Source organism: Ornithorhynchus anatinus, chromosome 4 (genome assembly GCF_004115215.2).
Source record: "Ornithorhynchus anatinus isolate Pmale09 chromosome 4, mOrnAna1.pri.v4, whole genome shotgun sequence".
Classification (NCBI taxonomy): Eukaryota; Metazoa; Chordata; class Mammalia; order Monotremata; family Ornithorhynchidae; genus Ornithorhynchus; species Ornithorhynchus anatinus.
Genome location: NC_041731.1, coordinates 60,604,189 through 60,623,808, shown reverse-complemented (window position 1 = coordinate 60,623,808; position 19,620 = coordinate 60,604,189). Strand labels below are relative to the sequence as shown.

At 47.8% G+C, this 19,620-nt stretch overlaps 1 protein-coding gene across 3 annotated transcripts in view; it reads right to left on the bottom strand.

Moving 5' to 3' along the window:
* MATN2 (matrilin 2) overlaps nt 1-19,620 on the bottom strand; it is a 142,355-nt gene that overhangs the window by 23,558 nt on the left and 99,177 nt on the right. For all 3 annotated transcript variants that reach the window (XM_029063440.2, XM_029063442.2, XM_029063441.2), the window contains exons 9-11: nt 14,186-14,308; nt 9,998-10,120; nt 5,528-5,650 (exon numbers count right to left, since the gene is read on the bottom strand). In XM_029063440.2, the coding sequence (XP_028919273.1) occupies nt 5,528-5,650; nt 9,998-10,120; nt 14,186-14,308 (369 nt within the window). The remainder of the gene's footprint in view (nt 1-5,527; nt 5,651-9,997; nt 10,121-14,185; nt 14,309-19,620) is intronic.

Below are 19,620 nucleotides of genomic sequence, written 5' to 3'. Positions count from 1 at the left end.
AGAGATGAGGTAACTGAGGCCCAGAGAAGTGAAGTGACTTGCCCAAGGTCACACAGCAGACAAGGGGTGGAGCCAGGATTAGAACGCAGGTCCTTCTGACTCCAGGCCCGTGCTCTAACCACTAGGCCCCGCTGCTCCTTCAACTACTTGTTGGGTGGCCTTGATTCTCCCAAGACCATGGAGCCTTGTTAGGGAATCTTGTATAGGATTCTGTTATTCCTTAATAATAATAATAACAACGTTGGTATTTGTTAAGCGCTTACTATGTGCAGAGCACTATTCCAAGCGCTGGGGGAGATACAGGGTACCCAGATTGTCCCACGTGAGGTCACAGTCTTAATCCTCATTTTACAGATGAGGTAACTGAGGCACAGAGAAGTTAATAATAATAATGTTGATATTTGTTAAGCGCTTACTATGTGCAGAGCACTGTTCTAAATTAAGTGACTTGCCCACAGTCACACAGTCGACAAGTGGTACATGAGGTCACAGTCTTAATCCTCATTTTACAGAGGAGGTAACTGAGGCACAGAGAAGTTAATAATAATGTTGATATTTGTTAAGCGCTTACTACGTGCAGAGCACTGTTCTAAGTTAAGTGACTTGCCCACAGTCACACAGTCGACAAGTGGTAGACCCGGGATTCGAACCCATGACCTCTGACTCCCAAGCCCGGGTTCTTTCCACTGAGCCGCGCTGCTTCTTTCCGGAAATATCCGCAGCAGCCCCCCCAGATCAGAGTTGCAGAGTTGGCTAGGCCCTTCTACTTAGCAGTTACTAAAGAGAAAATAATAGCCGCTACCTATTCTTTTTAATTGAATCGCATTTATTGAGCACTTAGTGCGTGCAAAGCCCTGTTCTTTTGCCAACTGCTCATCACAGGAGGGCACCTACGAGGTGTGGAGATGTGAAGCTGCCATGGAAGTTCCTTTTAGGAACCCAGAAGGGTAGAGCAGACGGAGTCCTCTCGGCAGAGAAGGACGGAAGGCGCCGTATGGAACAAGACATTTGGGGGCTCCAGGACTCCTTCAAAACCCCTTTCCTGAAGGGTTCCCCAAGACACCGCGAACGTGTGAAGCAGCGTGGCCCTGTGGAAAGAGCCTGGGCCTGGGATTTAGAGGACCTGGGTTCTAATTCCCACTCTGTCACTTGTCTGCCTGGTTACCGTGGGCAAGTCACTTATCTTGTCTGTGCCTCAGTTCCCTCACCCGCCGCCTGTGTAGACTGTGAGCCAGCCCCATGTGGGACAGGGACTTTGTCTGAACTAATAATAATACTAACGTTGGTATTTTTTAAGCGCCGTGTGCAGAGCACTGTTCTAAGCGCTGGGGGTAGATACAGGGTAATCAGGTTGTCCTGCATGAGACTCACAGTCGATCCCCATTTTACAGACGAGGGAACTGAGGCACAGAGAAGTGAAGTGACTTGCCCACAGTCACACAGCTGACAAGTGGCAGAGCCGGGATTGGAACCCATGAACTCTGAGTCCCAAGTCTGGGCTCTTTCAACTGAGCCACGCTGCTTCTCTAATAACCAATAACTAATAGAACCAATAACTCTCTAATAACTAATAACCATATATCTACCCCAAGAGAAGCAGCATGGCCTAGTGGCAAGAACAGGGGCTTGGGAGTCAGAGGATATGGGTTCTAATCCCGCCCCACCACTTGTCTGCTGTGTGACCTTCGGCAAGTCACTTAACTTCTCTGTGCCTCCGCTACTCCATCTGCAAAATGGGGATGAAGACTGTGAGCCCCATGTGGGACGACCTGATGACCTTGTATCTACCCCAGCGCTTAGAACAGTGCTTGGCACATAGTAAGCGCTTAACAAATACCGTAATTATTATTGTGATTATTACCCCAGTGCTGAGAACAGTGCCTGGCACTTAGTAAGGGTGTAGCAAATACTCTTATGATTATTATTAATAGCAGCAGTAGAAATAATAATAATAATAATGATATTTGTAAAGTGTTTACTATGTGCCAGACACTGTACTCAGCACTGGTGTAGACACAAGCAAATTGGTGTGGGACACGGTCTCTGTCCCATGTGGGGCTCACCATCTCAACCCCCATTTTACAGATGAGGGAGTTGAGGCTCAGAGAAGCAAAGTGACTTGCGCAAGGTCACACAGCAGACAAGCGGCAGAGCCAGGATTAGAACCCACGACCTTCTGACTCCCAGGCCTGTGCTCTATCCACTAGGCCGTGCTGCTTAGTTGCAGGGTGGGGTGAGGGGGGAGGCCCTCACCTTGCTATGCCTGATCCCCACCACGCTATCCCTGAGGACTTGGGGAAGCAGCATGGCCTCACATAATAATAATAATAATAATACCGGTATTTGTTAAGCACTTACTGCGTGCAAAGCACTGTTCTAAGCGCTGGGGGGCTACAAGGTGATCAGGTCGTCCCACGTGGGGCTCCCGGTCTTCATCCCCATTTTCCAGATGAGGGAACTGAGGCCCAGAGAAGTGAAGTGACTTGCCCGAAGTCGCCCAGCTGACAAGCGGCCGAGCCGGGATTAGAACCCACGACCTCTGACTCCCAAGCCCGGGCTCTTTCCACTGAGCCACGCTGCTTCCCCATGGCCATAGGCCCGGGGGTCTGGAGCCCTGCAGTTGAATCCTGGCTCATCACATGCACACAGTGTGCGGGAGGCTTTAGAAAGCGTGGCCCCAAACCGGTGACGTTCATCCGTGGCTCAGTGGAAAGAGCCCGGGCTTTGGAGTCAGAGGTCATGGGTTCGAAACCCGGCTCTGCCACTTGTCAGCTGGGCGACTTCGGGCAAGTCACTTCACTTCTCTGGGCCTCAGTTCCCTCATCTGGAAAATGGGGATGAAGACCGGGAGCCCCACGTGGGACAACCTGATTCCCCTGTGTCTACCCCAGCGCTTAGAACAGTGCTCTGCACGTAGCAAGCGCTTAACAGATACCAACATTATTATTATTATCCCATAAACGCGATGGAGTCAGGAAACGTAATTTTCATTCCCTACCCATTCGGGTGAAAAGATCGTCTCGATTCAAGACTAGTGGCTTCTGCCCCACTTTCCATCCCCTATTCCTCTGAGCTCTTGCAACCATATGAATCGCCACCGTTAACGCAAATGTGTACAGATTTGCAGACATCTCGCCCTGAGGACGACGGAGCGAGTTAGAACGGTTTCGCGAACCTAGACTCACCCACACCGAGCGCCACGGCACCCAAGCCATGACCATCGTCACTTATCATTTTTTAAGCACCCACATTATGCTCAGGACTGTGTGGGGTGAGGAGGTTGCAGCAAGAAGCGCAACATAGAAAGAAATCACCGATTATTTTCAATCCTCCTAATGCGTTTCCTCCCGTCTTCGTAAATTCGTATCGGCTTTAAAGTCGTCTCTAGTCTCCCCCTTCTAGACTGTGAGCCCGTCGTTGGGCAGGGGTCGTCTCTCTCTGCTGCCGAATTGTACTTCCCGAGCGCTTAGTACAGTGCTCTGCACACAGGAAGCGCTCCATAGATACGATTGAACGACTAATCCTTTTTGAGTTTTCTGGGCATGGAAGAGAGACCCCGGAACGGTTTAGGCTTAGCACTCGCAAATTCGTGAAGCGTTTCATATTTTTCATCCCCTTGATTCTATTACTATTGTTTTCGTCCGTCTCCCCGGGTTAGACCGTAAGCCCGTCAAAGGGCAGGGACCGTCTCTATCTGTTACCGATCTGTCCATTCTAAGCGCTTAGTACAGTGCTCCGCACATAGTAAGCGCTCAATAAATACTATTGAATGAATGAATGAACTCTGCGGTGGAGGGAGCTTCGTCTTGGATTCGGGTGAATCTTTGGCGATGCCTCCTCATTCATTCAGTCGTATTTCTTGAATGCTTCCTGTGTTCAGAGCACTGTACTAAGCGCTGGGGAGTGTACAACAGAATACTAAACCCACATTCCCCGCCCACAGTGAGCTTACAGTCTAGAGAGGGAGGCTGATGTGGTGTACATATCTGTAATTTATTTATAATTACAGGGTTTCCAATACTCTGCCAAGTCTCGGTTAGGGGAGGGCGGGTCAAGCGGAGTCCATTCCACTCCTAGCTCGGGTAGTGGCTAGCAAGTGGAAGACAATCTGCTACGGGTTAAAACTCCCCCGTGCTGGGCAGCGGCGGCACGGGAGAGAGTCGAGGGCGGAGACTCGAGTTTACTGCGCGGAAGGCGGCAATGGTCAACCGCTTCCGGATTTCTACCGAGAAAACTCCCTGGAGACACCGCCAGAACGATGGCAGATGGAGGCGGGGCGGTCTGGGAGAGATGCGTCCACGGCGTCGCTATGGGTCGGGGACGACTCGACGGCATAAGACAAGACATAAGGGCCGGGAGGGGGGAAGAGCAGAGGGAGCAAGTCAGGGCGACGCAGAAGGGAGTGGGAGATGAGGAAAAGTGGGGCTTAATCTGGGAAGGCCTCTTGGAGGAGCTGGGCCTTCGATAAGGCTTCGAAGGTGGGGGAGAATCATCGTTCATTCATTCAATCGTATTTATTGAGCGCTTACTATGTGCAGAGCACTGTACTAAGCGCTTGGGATGAACAAGTCGGCAACAGATAGAGACGGTCCCTGCCGTTTGACGGGCTTACGGTCTAATCGGGGGAGACGGACGGACGAGAACGATGGCAATAAACAGCGTCAAGGGGGAATAATAATGTTGGTATTTGTTTGTTAAGCGCTTACTAGGTGCAGAGCACCGTTCTAAGCGCTGGGGGAGACATGGGGGAATCAGGTTGTCCCACATGGGGCTCACAGTCTTAATCCCCATTTTACAGATGGGGTAACTGAGGCCCAGAGAAGTTAAGTGACTCGCCCACAGTCACACAGCTGACAAGTGACAGAGCTGGGAATCGTCTGTTGGATTTGAGGAGGGAGGGTGTTCCAGGCCAGAGGCGAGACGTGGGCCAGGGGTCGACTGAGAGATGGACGAGATCGCGGTACAGTGAGAAGGTCGGCTTAGACGACAGAAGTGTTTGGGCTGGGTTTTAGTAGGGGAGTTAGCGAGGTGAGGTAGGAGGGGGCGAGGTGAGGTAGGAGGGGGCAAGGTGATTGAGTGCTTTAAAGCCAATGGTGAGGAGTTTCTGTCTGATGCAGATGTGGTTGAGCAACCACTGGAGTTTCCTGATGTCTTTCGGCCACAGTTTCCTCGATTATATGTCTTTAAGCAGCTCTCTTTTATAAGTGACTAAGTGCTATTATTAGCGGTCTGGGTATTAGGCTTCACCCTCTTAAGACTGTGACTCTCTGAAGGACGAACACTGTGTACGAATGGATTTTCAAAGCGGTACATACTAGCCGCTTAATACCACTAATTAAATAATATTTTGACAAGATATATAAATTAAGAATTAGAGGTCACTCAGACAATTTCTAATCGAACAACATTAAATCTTTTAACTTTCCATCTAAGGTCCAGTTCTTCAACCTAGGTGGAATTCAGATGAAAGGTTTCATCAGGAAGTCGTACGGTTAGGGATAGGGAGATGGAGTTAATTCAAACTTACTTCTGCAACTCTTCCCATCCTCCTGGAGAGCATAACCTTCCAAGCAATGACATTCGTAAGAATCTTCGCGGCTCACACACGAATGTTCGCAACCATGGTGGCTCAAAGCGCAAGGGTCCAACTCTGAGGGTCCCGTTGGAGTTACGGAAACGGAGGGGAGAGAAACGAGTCACATATTAGCAGCGATGCTGCCTGGAATAGAAATTAAAGACGTACGTGCGATGCATGGACCACGGGATATCTTTGCGAGTGAGGAAATCTTAGCGTGACATTCTCCATTTCTGTGGGGAGAAGCCAGGAAGTGACTTTCATATCTAAACCGGAATGGCGGAATAGCTTAAAGAGAAAATGGAGTATACGAGCTGAACTGCAAGGCATTTATTGGTACGGAAAACTTCCCTGTATACTTCCTAATTCATCTCAGCAGCGTGCCTCAGTGGAAAGAGCCTGGGCTTCGGAGTCAGAGGTCGTGGGTTCGACTCCCGGCTCTGCCACTTGTCAGCTGGGCGACCGTGGGCGAGTCACTTCACTTCTCTGTGCCGCAGTGACCTCATCTGTCAAATGGGGATTAACTGTGAGCCTCACGCGGGACAACCTGATGACCCTGTATCTCCCCCAGCGCTTAGAACAGTGCTCTGCACATAGTAAGCGCTTAATAAATACCAACATTATTATTATCTCAGATTTTTACTAGGCTCAGGGATGCTCTGAACCAGCTGGCCTGCAAAGGAGCACAACAGCTGAGAGAAGATATTTCAGGAGAGTAATAAACAACTGAGAGCTCCAAAATGAACACGGATCTTCAGTGGAGATGAGAAGGCTCCTATCTGCCAAGTCAGAGAAGCAGTGTGGCCTAGTAGCCCTGGTCTGGGAGTCGGAGGATCGGGGTTCTAAGCCACTCACCTGCTGTGACACCTGGGGCAAGTCATGTAACTTCTCTGCGCCTCAGTTTCCTCAACTGCAAAATGGGGATTGAAAACGTATTCTCTCTCCTACTTAGACTGTGAGCCCCAGATGGGACAGGGACTAGGTCTGACCTCATTATCTTGTATCTACTCCCACCCTTAGACTAGTGATTGACACATAGAAAGTGCTTAACAAATACCAGAAATAATAATAATGATAATAAAAGGAGTACGGGAAACTTGGGTATTAATCACTTCCCTGTGTCAACTTTGTGCCTCAGTTTCCTCATCTGTAAAGTGGGGATTAAAAATCAAATTTTTAAGGGTATTTGTAAAGCGCCTATTGTGTGCCAGGCACTGTACTAAGCGCTGGGGTGGTTACAAGATTGTCAAGTTGGCTTTTAGAGGGTCAGATCGAAATTATGTCTTTGTAGGAATTCTACTTATTTATAGGAGAAGCAACGTGGCTCAGTGGAAAGAGCCCGGGTTTGGAAGTCAGAGGACGTGGGTCCTAATCCCGGCTCTGCTACTTGTCTTCTGGGTACCCTTGGGCAAGTCACTTCACTTCACTGGGCCTCAGTTACCTCATCTGGAAAATGAGGATGAAGCTCATGTGAGCCCCATGTGGGAAATCCTGATTACCTTGAAACTACCCCAGAGTTTAGAACAGTGCTTGGCACATAGTAAGTGCTTACCAAATACCATAATAATTATTATTATTTGTTAATAGCAATGGTAATGGTGGTATTTGTTAAGCGCTTACTATGTGCCAAGCACCAAGCTGTGTGTTGGGTTAGATACGAAATAATCAGATCAGACCAGTCCTTGTCCCACACGGGACTCACTGTCCAAGGAACCTTGTAGGAAAGAGCGCAAGTCTTAATCCTTTACCCCCTACATTATTTCCCCAATTAATTCCCAGCATCTGAAGTCAAATCCAACAGCCATCTCTAGCATTTTTTAAAATGGTACTCGCTTAAGGGCTTATTATGTGCCAGGCACTGTACCAAACGCTGGGGTAGATACAAGCTAATCAGGTTGGACACAGTCTATGTCGTTCCCCCCTTCATGGAGCTCACAAGTCTTAATCCCCATTGTAACGTTGAGGGAACTGAGGCACAGAGCAGTGAAGTGACTTGACCAAAGTCACACAGCAGACACATGGTGGAGGCAGGATTAGAACCCTGGTCCTTCTGACTTCCGGGCCTGTGCTCTATCCACTAAGCCACACTGCTTCTCTACCTACTTATACCCATTCCTTACCATATATGTATATGAACATTTTCAATGTACATTCAATTACTCTCATTATTATGTTATTTGTTAAGTGCGTGCAATGTAATAATAATAATGCTAGCATTTGTTAAACGCTTACTATGTGCAGAGCACTGTTCTAAGCGCTGGGGCGGATACAGGGTAATCAGTTTGTCCCACGTGAGGCTCACAGTTAATCCCCATTTTACAGACGAGGTAACTGAGGCACAGAGAAATTAAGCGACTTGCCCGCAGTCACACAGCTGACGAGCGGCAGAGCCGGGATTCGAACCCATGACCTCTGACTCCCAAGCCCGGGCTCTTGCCACTGAGCCACGCTGCTTCTCTTGTATCAAACACTGTTCTAGCCCTGGGGTAGATACAATGAATCGGGTTAGACACATCCCTTGTCCCTCAAGGGGCTCACAGTCTAAGTTGGAAGGAGAACAGGAATTCTCATTTTACAGTTGAGGAAACTACGGCAGGGAGAAGGTAAGTCACTTCCCCAGTGTCGTCCAGTAGGCAACTGGGATTACAACCCAAGTCTTTTTGACTCCCAGGCCTATGCTCGTTACTCTAGGCAATGCTGCTCCTCATTCTTTGAGTATTCTGCTTGTAAATATTACTTTGGCTGTCTCCCCCATTAGAACGTAAGCCTCTTGCGAGCGGGGAATGTGTCATCTGCTTGTTTGGTATCTCCCAAACCCTTCGTGCTGGGTACTGCACCCAGTAGATGCACAATAAAGGCCATTACTATAATTACTATTGCTACTAATAATCCCTGTGGTGTTTATTAAGCACCCACTAGGCGCAGAGCGCTGTATAAGCACTGCGGCGGATTCAAGACGCGGTCCTTATCCCACACGGGGTTCACAATCTAAATAGGAAGGAGAACGGGGATTTAACCCCTCAATTTACAGTTGAGGAAACTAAGGCACAGAGAAGTTAAGTGGCTTGCCCAAGACCCACCTAGCTGGCGAAGTAGGGATTTAGAACTAAACTGCCTTAGGTCAGCTCTACCTTAAAATGCAGGCTATTCCCCTCATCTGCCTTACGCAGAAATCCCTCAGAATGAGCTCAAAATGACAGAAGTCAGGACATATGGCTTGGTGTCATTTGACAAAGCCTGAGGAAATATACGCCCAATCTTCATTCAGTCGTATTTATTGAGCACTTACTGTATGCAGAGCACTGTACTAAGTGCTTGGAAAGTACGATCCGGCAAGTTAACTGTAGCTGAACGGTGACTCCGGTGTGCTATTACCGGATAGATCGGCTAAAGTGAGTCCTCCTGGGACCGGACGGGAAAGGCTGACGGAGTATTTCTCAGGGACACGTGTGCACACCGCTCTCTCATTCATTCAGTAGTATTTATTGAGCGCTTACTATGTGCAGAGCACTGGACTAAGCGCTTGGAATGGACAAATCGGTAACAGATAGAGACAGTCCCTGCCCTTTGACGGGCTTACAGTCTCTCGGAGGCAACCCCCTCAGCCGATCAAGTCGGTCAATCGTATTTGTTGAACGCTTACTCTGTGCAGAGCACCGTACTAAGCACTTGGGAGAGGACAAGGTAACAATAAACGGACACAGTCCCTACCCGCAAGTAGCTTACAGTCTAGAGCGGGAGACAGACATTAATATAAACAAATTCATACCATATTCCACAACCTCAGATGTACATTCAAGCCATTAAAGTAAAAATTCAATTTTAACTGCAACTACTAGAACTAGAATTGAGAAGCAGCAGCGTCTAGTGGATAAAGCATAGGTCTGGGAGTCTGAGCGACCTGGGTTTTAATGCCGGCTCTGCCTCTTGTCTGTTGTGTGACCTTGGTTAAGTCGGTTAACTTCTCTCTGCCTCGTTTACCTCATCCATAAAATGGGGATTACTTCTCTGAGCCCAATGTGGGACAACGGCTGTGTCCAAATCGATTAGCTTGTATCTACCCCACCGCTTAGTATAGTGTCTGACACATAATAAGCACTTAAATGTTATTAAAAAAAACAAACTTCCCTCACACCGGTGTCATCACTGTGGCTCTTTCCAAGGGAAGGCTAAGCAGACCAATAAGACAATAAATGATCAAATTAAGCCACCACTAACAGGTCATTTCTTAGAATTAGACTGATGGAATAGGGGCTGAGAGAGTGAGTTACCTTTACGTGGGAAGTAATTCAATCCTATTTAATAGTACGAAGAAACCCACACAGATTCTCAAATATGGTAAATTCTGTAGGTAGGCATAATCCGTAGCATTTCCCGTTTTCCCCGAAGCCATAGTCTCAGCTGACCTGAATGAAAACTTACTCTTGCAGGTTTTTCCATCACTGTGAAGCATATAGCCCTCAGAGCACTGGCAAACAAAAGATTTATCAGTGTTTATACAGAAATGTTCACAATCGTGATTGTTCAAGAGGCAGTAGTCCACTCCTGCAAAACCAATCAGCACAGAAGAGTCATATATGAAAGGGGTCAAAGTATTTATAAGACAACCAAAAGAAAAGTGAGATGACTCGTTATGGGAAATGAACCTAGGAGAGTAAAGCATTCCATATCCCCCTGATAGAATATACCAGGGCATACCTGGCACATGGTGAGCGATTAACAAATCCTATTATTATTATTGCTAATAAAAGATAACGGTTTAACATTTTACAAGATCAGTTCGGCGGGGCCGGATCTGCAAAGATCAACCGACGATATTTACTGAGCGTTTACCGAGTGCAGAGCACTGTACTAAGTACTTGGGAGAGTACAAGCTTCAAGCTTGGCTTCAAAGCTCTCCATCCCCTTGACCCCTCCTACCTCGCCTCCCTTCTCTCTTCCTACCGCCCACCCGGCACGCTCCGCTCCTCCGCCGCCCACCTCCTCGCCGTCCCCCGTTCCCGCCTATCCCGCCGTCGACCCCTGGCCCTCATCCTGCCGCGGTCCCGGAACGTCCTCCCTCCTCACCTCCGCCAAACTAATTCTCTTCCCCTCTTCAAAGCCCTACTGAGAGCTCACCTCCTCCAGGAGGCCTTCCCAGACTGAGCTTCCCCTTTTCCCTCTGCTCCTTCCCCCCTCGCCCCCCGGCTCTTTCCCCTTCCCCTTCCCTCAGCACTGTGCTTATTTGTATATATTATTACCCTATTTATTTTGTTAATGAGGTGTATATCTCCATGATTCTATTTATCTTGATGATGTTGTCTTTTGTTTTGTTCTGGTTTGCTTTGCTGTCTGTCTCCTCCGTTTAGACCGTGAGCCCATTACTGGGCAGGGATTGTCTCTCTCTGTTGCCGGATTGTCCATTCCAAGCGCTTAGTACAGTGCTCTGCACATAGTAACTGCTCCATAAATACTACCGAATGAATGTCCAATACAACCGAGGTGGTGGACATGATTCCCGCCCACAAGAAGTTTACAGTTGATAGGGAGTGGCAGACCTTAAAATAAATTACATTAAGCGGAAATAGTAGAATAATAATGTTGGTATTTGTTAAGCGCTTACTATGTGCAGAGCACTGTTCTAAGCGCTGGGGTAGATACAGGGTAATCAGGTTGTCCCTCGTGAGGCTCCCAGTCTTAATCCCCATTTTCCAGATGAGGGAACTGAGACACCTAGAAGTGAAGTGACTTGCCCACAGTCACACAGCTGACAAGTGGCAGAGCCGGGATTCCCAAGTGACTCCCAAGCCCGGGCTCTTTCCACTGAGCCGTGCTTGGGGGCTGAAGTGAGAAGCGAAGTATTTAAAGGATTCACAGTCCAGTTCACAGTTGATGAGAGGGTGGATGGGGAGAGAGAGGGCTTAGACTGGGAAGGTTTCTTGGAGGAGATGTGATTTTAGGAGGTTAAGGTGGTGAGCTGTTGGAAATGAAGATCCACCAGGCCCAAGGGAGAACGCGGGCAAGGGGTTGGTGAGGGGATAGACGAGATCAAAGTACAGAGATCAGCTCGGTGTTGGAGAAGCGGAGCGAGCGGATTGGGATTGTAGTAAGGGATAAGCAAAATTAGGTAGTGAGGGGGAGGGCTGACAATGCCTTAAGCTGATAAGCCATCTATCTATTCTGGTGCTCATCTTATACATAAAATATATATATATACACACACACACACATGCTGGGAAACAGCAAGGCATAGTGGATAGAGCACAAGCCTGGGAGTCAGAAAGAAAGCCTGGGAGTCAGCAAGACCTGGGTTCTAATCCCAGCTCCGCCACTCGTCTGCTGTGTGACCTTGGGCAAGTCATTTCACTCAGTTTCCTCATCTGTAAAATGGGGATCAAAACTGGGAGTCCAATGTGGAACAGGGACCGTATCCAACCTGATTATCTTGCATCTACCCCAGCACTTAGAACGGTGCCTGTCACGTAGTAAGTGCTTAACAAATACCATTAAAAAAAATACAAACATTTCAAAACTTAAATGACTACTTTACTGTTTCATTTGATTCATAAAGTTATCAATCAATCAATCAATCAGTCATCACTCCAAGAGTCAAAACCGTTGCTATTTTGGGATAGCACCGACTGAATGCTAATGAATGGAATTTCATACGGAAAGTGTCATATGGAAATTGTCGGATGTCAATTATACCTACTGAAGAGTAAAAAAATCACATCAAATAACGAATGTTAATGAGTTTTAAGTGAAGAGGTCAATGGAAATAATACTATTTCCTGGTGTTGCTATCCCTCTCAGGGTCGCACCTGGAGAGTTTCCAGTCCTCTACCAGTCTTGGCTACGGGAGGGAGGGTCAAGCAGAGGCCTGTCCATTCCATTCCTAGCTCGGGCAATGGTTAGCGAGTGGCAGGCCATCTGCTACAAGTCAAAACTCCCCCGTGCTGGGCAGCAGCGGCACGGGAGAGAGTCGAGGGTGGAGCCTCGGGTTTACCGCACGGAAGGCGGCAGTGGTAAACTGTTTCCGTATTTTTATGAAGAAAACTGTATACATCCACTACCAGAACGATTGCAGATGGAGAGCGGGGCGTTCTGGCGGAGAGGCGTCTGTGGTGTCGCTATGGGTCGGAAACGACTAGATGACTTGAGACAAGTTTGCCATCTGCTAGGTTGAGCAATTTTGGGCTCTAGTGTTTCATTCGTGTCCATCTCCTGATTTAGCGGTCATCTTTTCTGTAGTTATTCCAATATCAAACTTTCAAGACCACGAGACTCTCGATCAGCTTTCTTCCATCCTTACCTTGCTGATTTCCTGCAACAAACTGGCCTGAACATGTCACTCCTCTAATGCCAAACTACTGACTGTACCTCGATCTTGTCTATCACACTGTCGCCTACTCACCCACATCCTCCCTCTGGCCTGGCATAGCCTAGTGGCAAGAGCACTGGCTTGGGAGTCAGAGGACATGGGTTCTAATCCCGCCTCCACCACTTGCCTGCTGTGTGACCTTGGGCAAGTCACTTCACCTCTCTGGGCCTCAGTTACCTCATCCGCAAAATGGGGATTAAGACTGTGAGCCCCATGTTGGACAACCTGATTACCTTGTATCTACCCCAGCACTTAGAACAGTGTTTGGCACAAAGTAAGCACTTAAATATCATAATTATTATTATTACTCATATATGACAGACCATCAATCTCCCCACCTTCATAGCCCAACTAAATTCACAACTTCCCCAAGAGGCCTTTCCTGAATAAGCCCTCATTTCTCTTACTCCCTCTCCCTTCCGCATTGCCTACTCATTTGGATCTGTGTGTTTGGCACAGAGTAAGCGCTTAACAAATACCATTATTATTCTTTAAGCAGTTGATATTCACCTCACCTTTCATTCCACAGCATTTATGCATATATCCTTAATTTAGTTTAGTATCTGTGTCCCTCTCTAAGCTGTAAATTCCTTGTGGTTAGGGAAGGGATCTCTCAACTCTATTGTATTGTGCTCTCCCAAGCATTTACTACAGTGCTCTGCACACAGCAAACATTCAATTAATACCATTTATAGTGCCTTGCACATAGTAAGAGCTCAATAAATATGACTGATTGATATTTGGGTGCACTGGAATTGATACGCTGTTAGCGGTTCCTATCTGTAATCTATGTGCAGGGTATATTTTATAGTATCATATTTAGTCATATAGTTGTTCCCACCACATAATTTCCTCCCCCTCCCCTCCCCCACAACAATTTTTAAGGAAGAATTAAAATATCTTTTCTTAAATTTTAGTAGTGGCATGTGCTGGGATAGGAAGAAAGGTAGGGTCAGGACCTCCGGATAAGTGCCTCCTCCTTTTCTTCTCCTTTTTCTCCTGCTCCCCTATTGCTTGACTTAATTCCGGGGCAATAGTCCTTCACCTATTTTCAGGCTGCTAAATTTATATAAAAATTGGGTAATTGGGGGGGAGAAAAAACTTCCCTAGTACTCCACACCCCAGGAGTGTCTGAGAAGGCATAGGCTCTAAGGGTAATCTGACTGACCTTGCAGTTCATACAGCTCTTCTCTTTACCAACCCCAGGAATTCTACCCCCACCAGAGTGAGGGGAGCAGAAGGAGACTCACGTGAACAGGTTTTGAGGTCGTCATTAATGACAAATCCTTCCGAGCACTGACAGAGGTACGACAGGTCCGTGTTCAGGCACAGTTGCTCACAGCCATGGTTGTTCTCTGCACAGTGATCCACCCCTAAGCTCGTTTCAGGGAACAAGAGAAAGGAAAAAAACCCCAATAACAATGAGGAATTGAAAACAAACCAGGAGGTTGGTCCACTCTTACAGTTCATTAACAATCAAAGTAGGCAGAAGCTCTCCCTTCCCTTTAAATCAACCCGTCCTAAGAAAATCCATCCATTTCCCCTTTTCATTAATTTCTCAAAAGGAAAACATTCTCATTTCACATATCTGAAGAACAACACCAAGAGCATCTGATGCTGAATCAAACTACTTTTAAAAGAATCCATCTGTGTTGAATGAATAATGATGCTGATCATAATAATAACGGTATTTGTTAGGTGCTCACTATGTGCCAGGCACTGTACTAAACAGTGGGGTGGATACAAGCAAATTGGATTGGACAAGTCCCTGTACCACAACAAGCTCACAGTCTTAATCCCCATTTTTCAGAGGAGGGAACTGAGACACAGAGAGCAAAGTGACTTGCTCAAGGTCATACAGCAGAAAAGTGGAGGAGCCGGGATTAAATAAAATAAATTTTGGTGTTTGTTAAGCGCTTACTATGTGCAAAGCACTGTTCTAAGCTCTGGGGGGGATATAAGGTGATCAGGTTGTCCCAGGTGGGGCTCACAGTCTTAATCCCCATTTTACAGATGAGGGAACTGAGGCTCAGAGAAGTGAAGTGACTTGCCCAAAGTCACACAGCTGCCAAGTGGCAGAGCCGGGATTAGAACCCGTGACCTCTGACCCCCCAGCCCGGGATCTTTCCACTGAGCCACGCTGCTTCTCAGATGAATGTTGGCAGACGATTACAGACCAGACAGATGGATCTGGGCTGGGCTCATCAAGGAAGGGCCTAGAGCAAAGGTTTTGAGAGACAGGCAAAACCCAAAACCGGGGCAGACGCTGTGCGCACTGCAGGCTCGTTGGCCTTCTAGGGGCTGGGCTTTGAGGCTGTAGGATATGGAAGTGAGGTCACAGCTACCTGCTGTTCATTCAATAAATACTAAATAAATAAATTCATTCAATAAATACTATTGAATGATTGAATGGATGCTATGTGACCTTCGACAAGTCACTTTACATCCCTGTGCCTCAGTTCCCTCATCTGCAAAACGAGGTTTCGATATCTGTCCTCCTTCCTACTTAGACTGTGAGGGGGTCTGATTATCTTGAATCTACCCCAGTGCTTAGTACAGTGCTTGGCATATAGTAAGCACTTAACAAATACCACAGTTATTATTAGTTCCTGCTCGCCTTTTTTAGGTACCTCCAGACAGGGGCATCATCTCTGACTATGGAGACCAACTAACAACAGCAGTCACCCAGAAAAACGGGCAGCAGTGGTTCGGTTTAGATTCCGGTTTCTTAGGGAAAACCTTCACTTGGGGAAGAAAACAGTCAGGTCAAACACAGTCCCTGTCCCACATGGAACTCAAAGCCTAAATCATTCAGGCTTTGGGAGGCCTGGATTTTGAAAGCCTGCCCTCACTGTACCTTGCTACTTTAGGAAAACAATGGGAAGCAATTTTTTAATGAAGATAAATCTGTGCCTAACCCCTCGTATTTAAAAAAACCAAACTTTCCTTCCTGAACTTTTATGGTTCACACTGAAGAGATGTACTGTTCTTATTCACAATTTACCACTGTCCCCCAGAGCATTTGCAGATGTGTGACCTAGCTGGGTTAATGGGCACAGGCCTGTGGCTATCAGTAATGACACAAAAAATCCTTTTTGCACAGGACGGGACACTGGGCTCCTTTTCTCCCGGCCCAGGAATCCTTCCAGATTTGTCATTCCTGGTTCCTAACCCTATTAGCCTGAATGACTGAAGCGGAGTTTGTGACTTGCAAAAACTGCAGTGAGTTCCAGTTGGCAAATCCCACAATTTTCCATGAGTTCACATCATCAAATGGAGCTTTTGTTGCTAGCTTATTATACTGGAGAATGAAGAAAATACTTAAAAAATTTTTAAAAAATCAACTCCTACCCCGCAAAGCCCCACTGACATCCATTTGAGCCGAAGCAACTCCCAAGGGATGAATAGCTCTCGCACCAGACTTGATTTCTTCTTTTCATTTTCAAACAGATACGCTTCGGCAGGGTTTGGGAATGGGAGAACTGCAGGGTATATCAAGTTGGTGGGGGTGGGAGGGAGATTATGACCCCCCAAACTGAGCCCTTTTCCCTGGTTGATATTCCCTCCCCTCCCTGCCGTTCCCGTTTTGATGGGAGCATCGGGCCAGAACACATGCCCACGGGGAAGAGCGACTGGGAAAGAAAGCCTGCCAAACCTCAGTCAGACCACTGCAGAGCCGGGCCTGAGCGTGTGCTCATGGAAATCTGCTGCTGCAATTACGGCGACCGCAGGCCAGACCACCGTGACACCATCTTTGCTTTGACCCATCTCCCTCTCTCCAAAGGGAATTCTCAGCCTCATCGCACGGCCAAACCACCACCAGATGGACAAATGGGAAAGCATAGAGGCAGAGGTGCTTTCCCGTGCCTCTTGCCATCTCCCCTCCTTTTTTAATGGTATTTGTTAGGTGTTTGCTATGTGTGCCGGGGTAGATACGAGCTAGTCGGGTTGGACACGGTCCCCGTCCCCCGTGGGGCTCACCGTCTCAATCCCCATTTTTAGAAGCAGCGTGGCTTAGTGGAAAGAGCAGGGGCTTGGGAGTCAGAGGTCGTGAGTTCTATTCCCGGCTCCGCCACTTGTCAGCTGTGTGACTTTGGTCAAATCACTTAACTTCTCTGTGCCTCAGTGACCTCATCTGTAAAATGGGGATTAAGACCGTGAGCCCCCCGCGGGACAACCTGATTATCTTGTATCTACCCCAGTGCTTAGAACAGAGCTTGGCACATAGTAAGCACTTTATAAACACCATCATTATTATTATTATTTTTCAGATGAGGTAACTGAGGCACAGAGAAGTGAAGTGACTTGCCCAAAGTCACCCAGCATGCAAGTGACAGAGGTGGGATTAGAACTAGGTCCTTCTGACTCCCAGGCTTGTGTTCCACCTACTAGGCTTCTCCCTTTTCCCCTCCCATCTTTTACTTTCTGGATTTAATCATCTGCACAAATCAGCCTAAATTATGAATTAATGAAGCACTCTGAATGCAATTAGACCAGATGCTTTGGCTCAGTTCAAGGGAACGTTCCCTGATTATTCCCCCTCCACCTTAACTAGAAACGGCCTGGCGTAGTGGATAGAGTACGGGCCTGGGAGTCAGAAGGTCTTGGGTTCCAATCCCTGCTCCGCCACTTGTCTGCTGTATGACCTTGGGCATAGTTCACTTCACTGTGCCTCAGTTACCTCATCTGTAAAATGAGGATTGAGACTGCGAATCCCCATGTGGGACAGGGACTATGTTCAACCTGATTAGCCTGTATCCACCCCAGCGCTTAATACGGTGCCTGACATATAATAAGCGCTTAAAAAATACCAGCATTATTATCTGCCCAGCCATTTTCTCTCCTCGGCCCTCCCTCCGTTCCCTCTTCACTTTGCTAATGACTAGGATTTTTGTTCATAATAATTGCATTTGTTACGTGCTTACTATGTGTCAAATACTGTACTAGGCACTGGGGTGGATACAAGCAAACCGGGTTGGACACAGTCCCTTTGGGGCTCCAAGTCTCAATCCCTATTTCACAGACGAGGTAACCGAGGCACAGAGAAGTGAAGCGACTTGCCCAAGTTCACACAGCAGACTTGTGGCAGAGCCGGGATTAGAAACCATGACCTGATGACTCCTAGGCCCGTGCTTTATCCACTATGCCGTGCTGCTTTCTAGCCATTAGCCAGCTGGCTGACGGAATTAGCTTTTGAGAGACAAAATAGAAAATCCACACTCGTCCACCATATCTATTTGGAGGGCTTAATTTTTATTTTCAACAGTCCTATGGCAGCTTAAATCTTGGCTAATCCCTGGAATGCTTCCTGCAGGCCCCATTTTGGGCTTGGGAGGCAATGGTGCAATTCCCGTGAGCCTTCTAGGAGAAGACCCGTTAGGTCTTGGGAAGGCTGGGACACTGTGTAAAGCAATGATGCCATTTGAAGTCCCTTTGAACCCCCAATCCTTCAGGGCGACCTCTGTCCTGCTCTGCCAGGTGCTGTACTAAGCAGCATGGAAGCAGCACGGCGTAGCGGATACGGCACGGGCCTGGGAGTCAGAAGGTCATGGGTTCTAATCCCAGCTCTCCTCCTTGTCTGCTGTGTGGCCCTGGGCAAGGCACTTCACTTCTCTGGGCCCCAGTTACTTTATCTGTAAAATGGGGATTAAGACTGTCAGCCCTACACAGGACAGGGACTGTGTCCGACCCGAAATGCTTGCGTCTGCCCCAGCGCTTAGTATGGTGCCTGGAACGTAGTAATACCAAATTATTTAACAAATACCATTATTATTGTTATTTCTAAGTGCTGGGGTAGATACAAGTTCATCAGGTTGGACAGAGTCCACGTCCCATATGGCGGTCACAGCTTTAATCCCCATTTGATAGATGAGGTGACTGGGGTGGATTATTCACCAAAACCCCAGGGTCAGGGCTGGCCTGCCTCTTGTCTCCAAGCGGGAGAGACTCGGGGAGTCAATTCAGCTATAGTTTCTCTATCGGGCAAGTGAATGATTAAAAAAGGTCTCGTTGCTTGAAGCAGAAGCAGCCAAAGGGTGTGAAGCGGGTAAGTAGATTGGCAGAGAGATGCAGATGCATGGCACAGTGGAGAGAGCACGGGCCTGGGAGTCAGAAGGTCATGAGTTCTAATCCTGCTGTGTGGCCACGGGCAAGTTGCTTCACTTCTCTGGGTCTCAGTTACCTCATCTGGAAAATGGAGATTGAGACTGTGAGCCCCAGGTGGGACAGGGACTGTGTCCAACCTGATTAGCTTGTATCCACCCTAGCGCTTAGTACAGTGCTTGGCCCACAGAGCTTAACAAAGACCACAATTATTATTATCATTAGGCCAAGTAGAGGGGAGAACGTGGGTTTGTCCTCTCACCCACACCATTCAGGCTAACTAGAGTCTATTCACACAGTCTCTGCTTGGGGTTGGGAGGGGGCAGCTGTTTTTAAATTTTCCTTCCCTCCCCCCAGGCCCAGCCTCCCGGTTGCCACCCCACGAGCCAGTGGCCTCCCTTGCTTGCTGTCTGAAGCCAGCTCTGTCACCCAGCAAACACACGCTTCAGCCCCCAACATTCCCATCGAGGCCAGAGTCAGGCCCTTTTGCTCCTCAGAGGAATAACAACAATGATAATAACAATAATAATTGTAGTATTTAAGTGCTTACTATGTGTCAAACACTGTACTAAGTGCTAGGGAG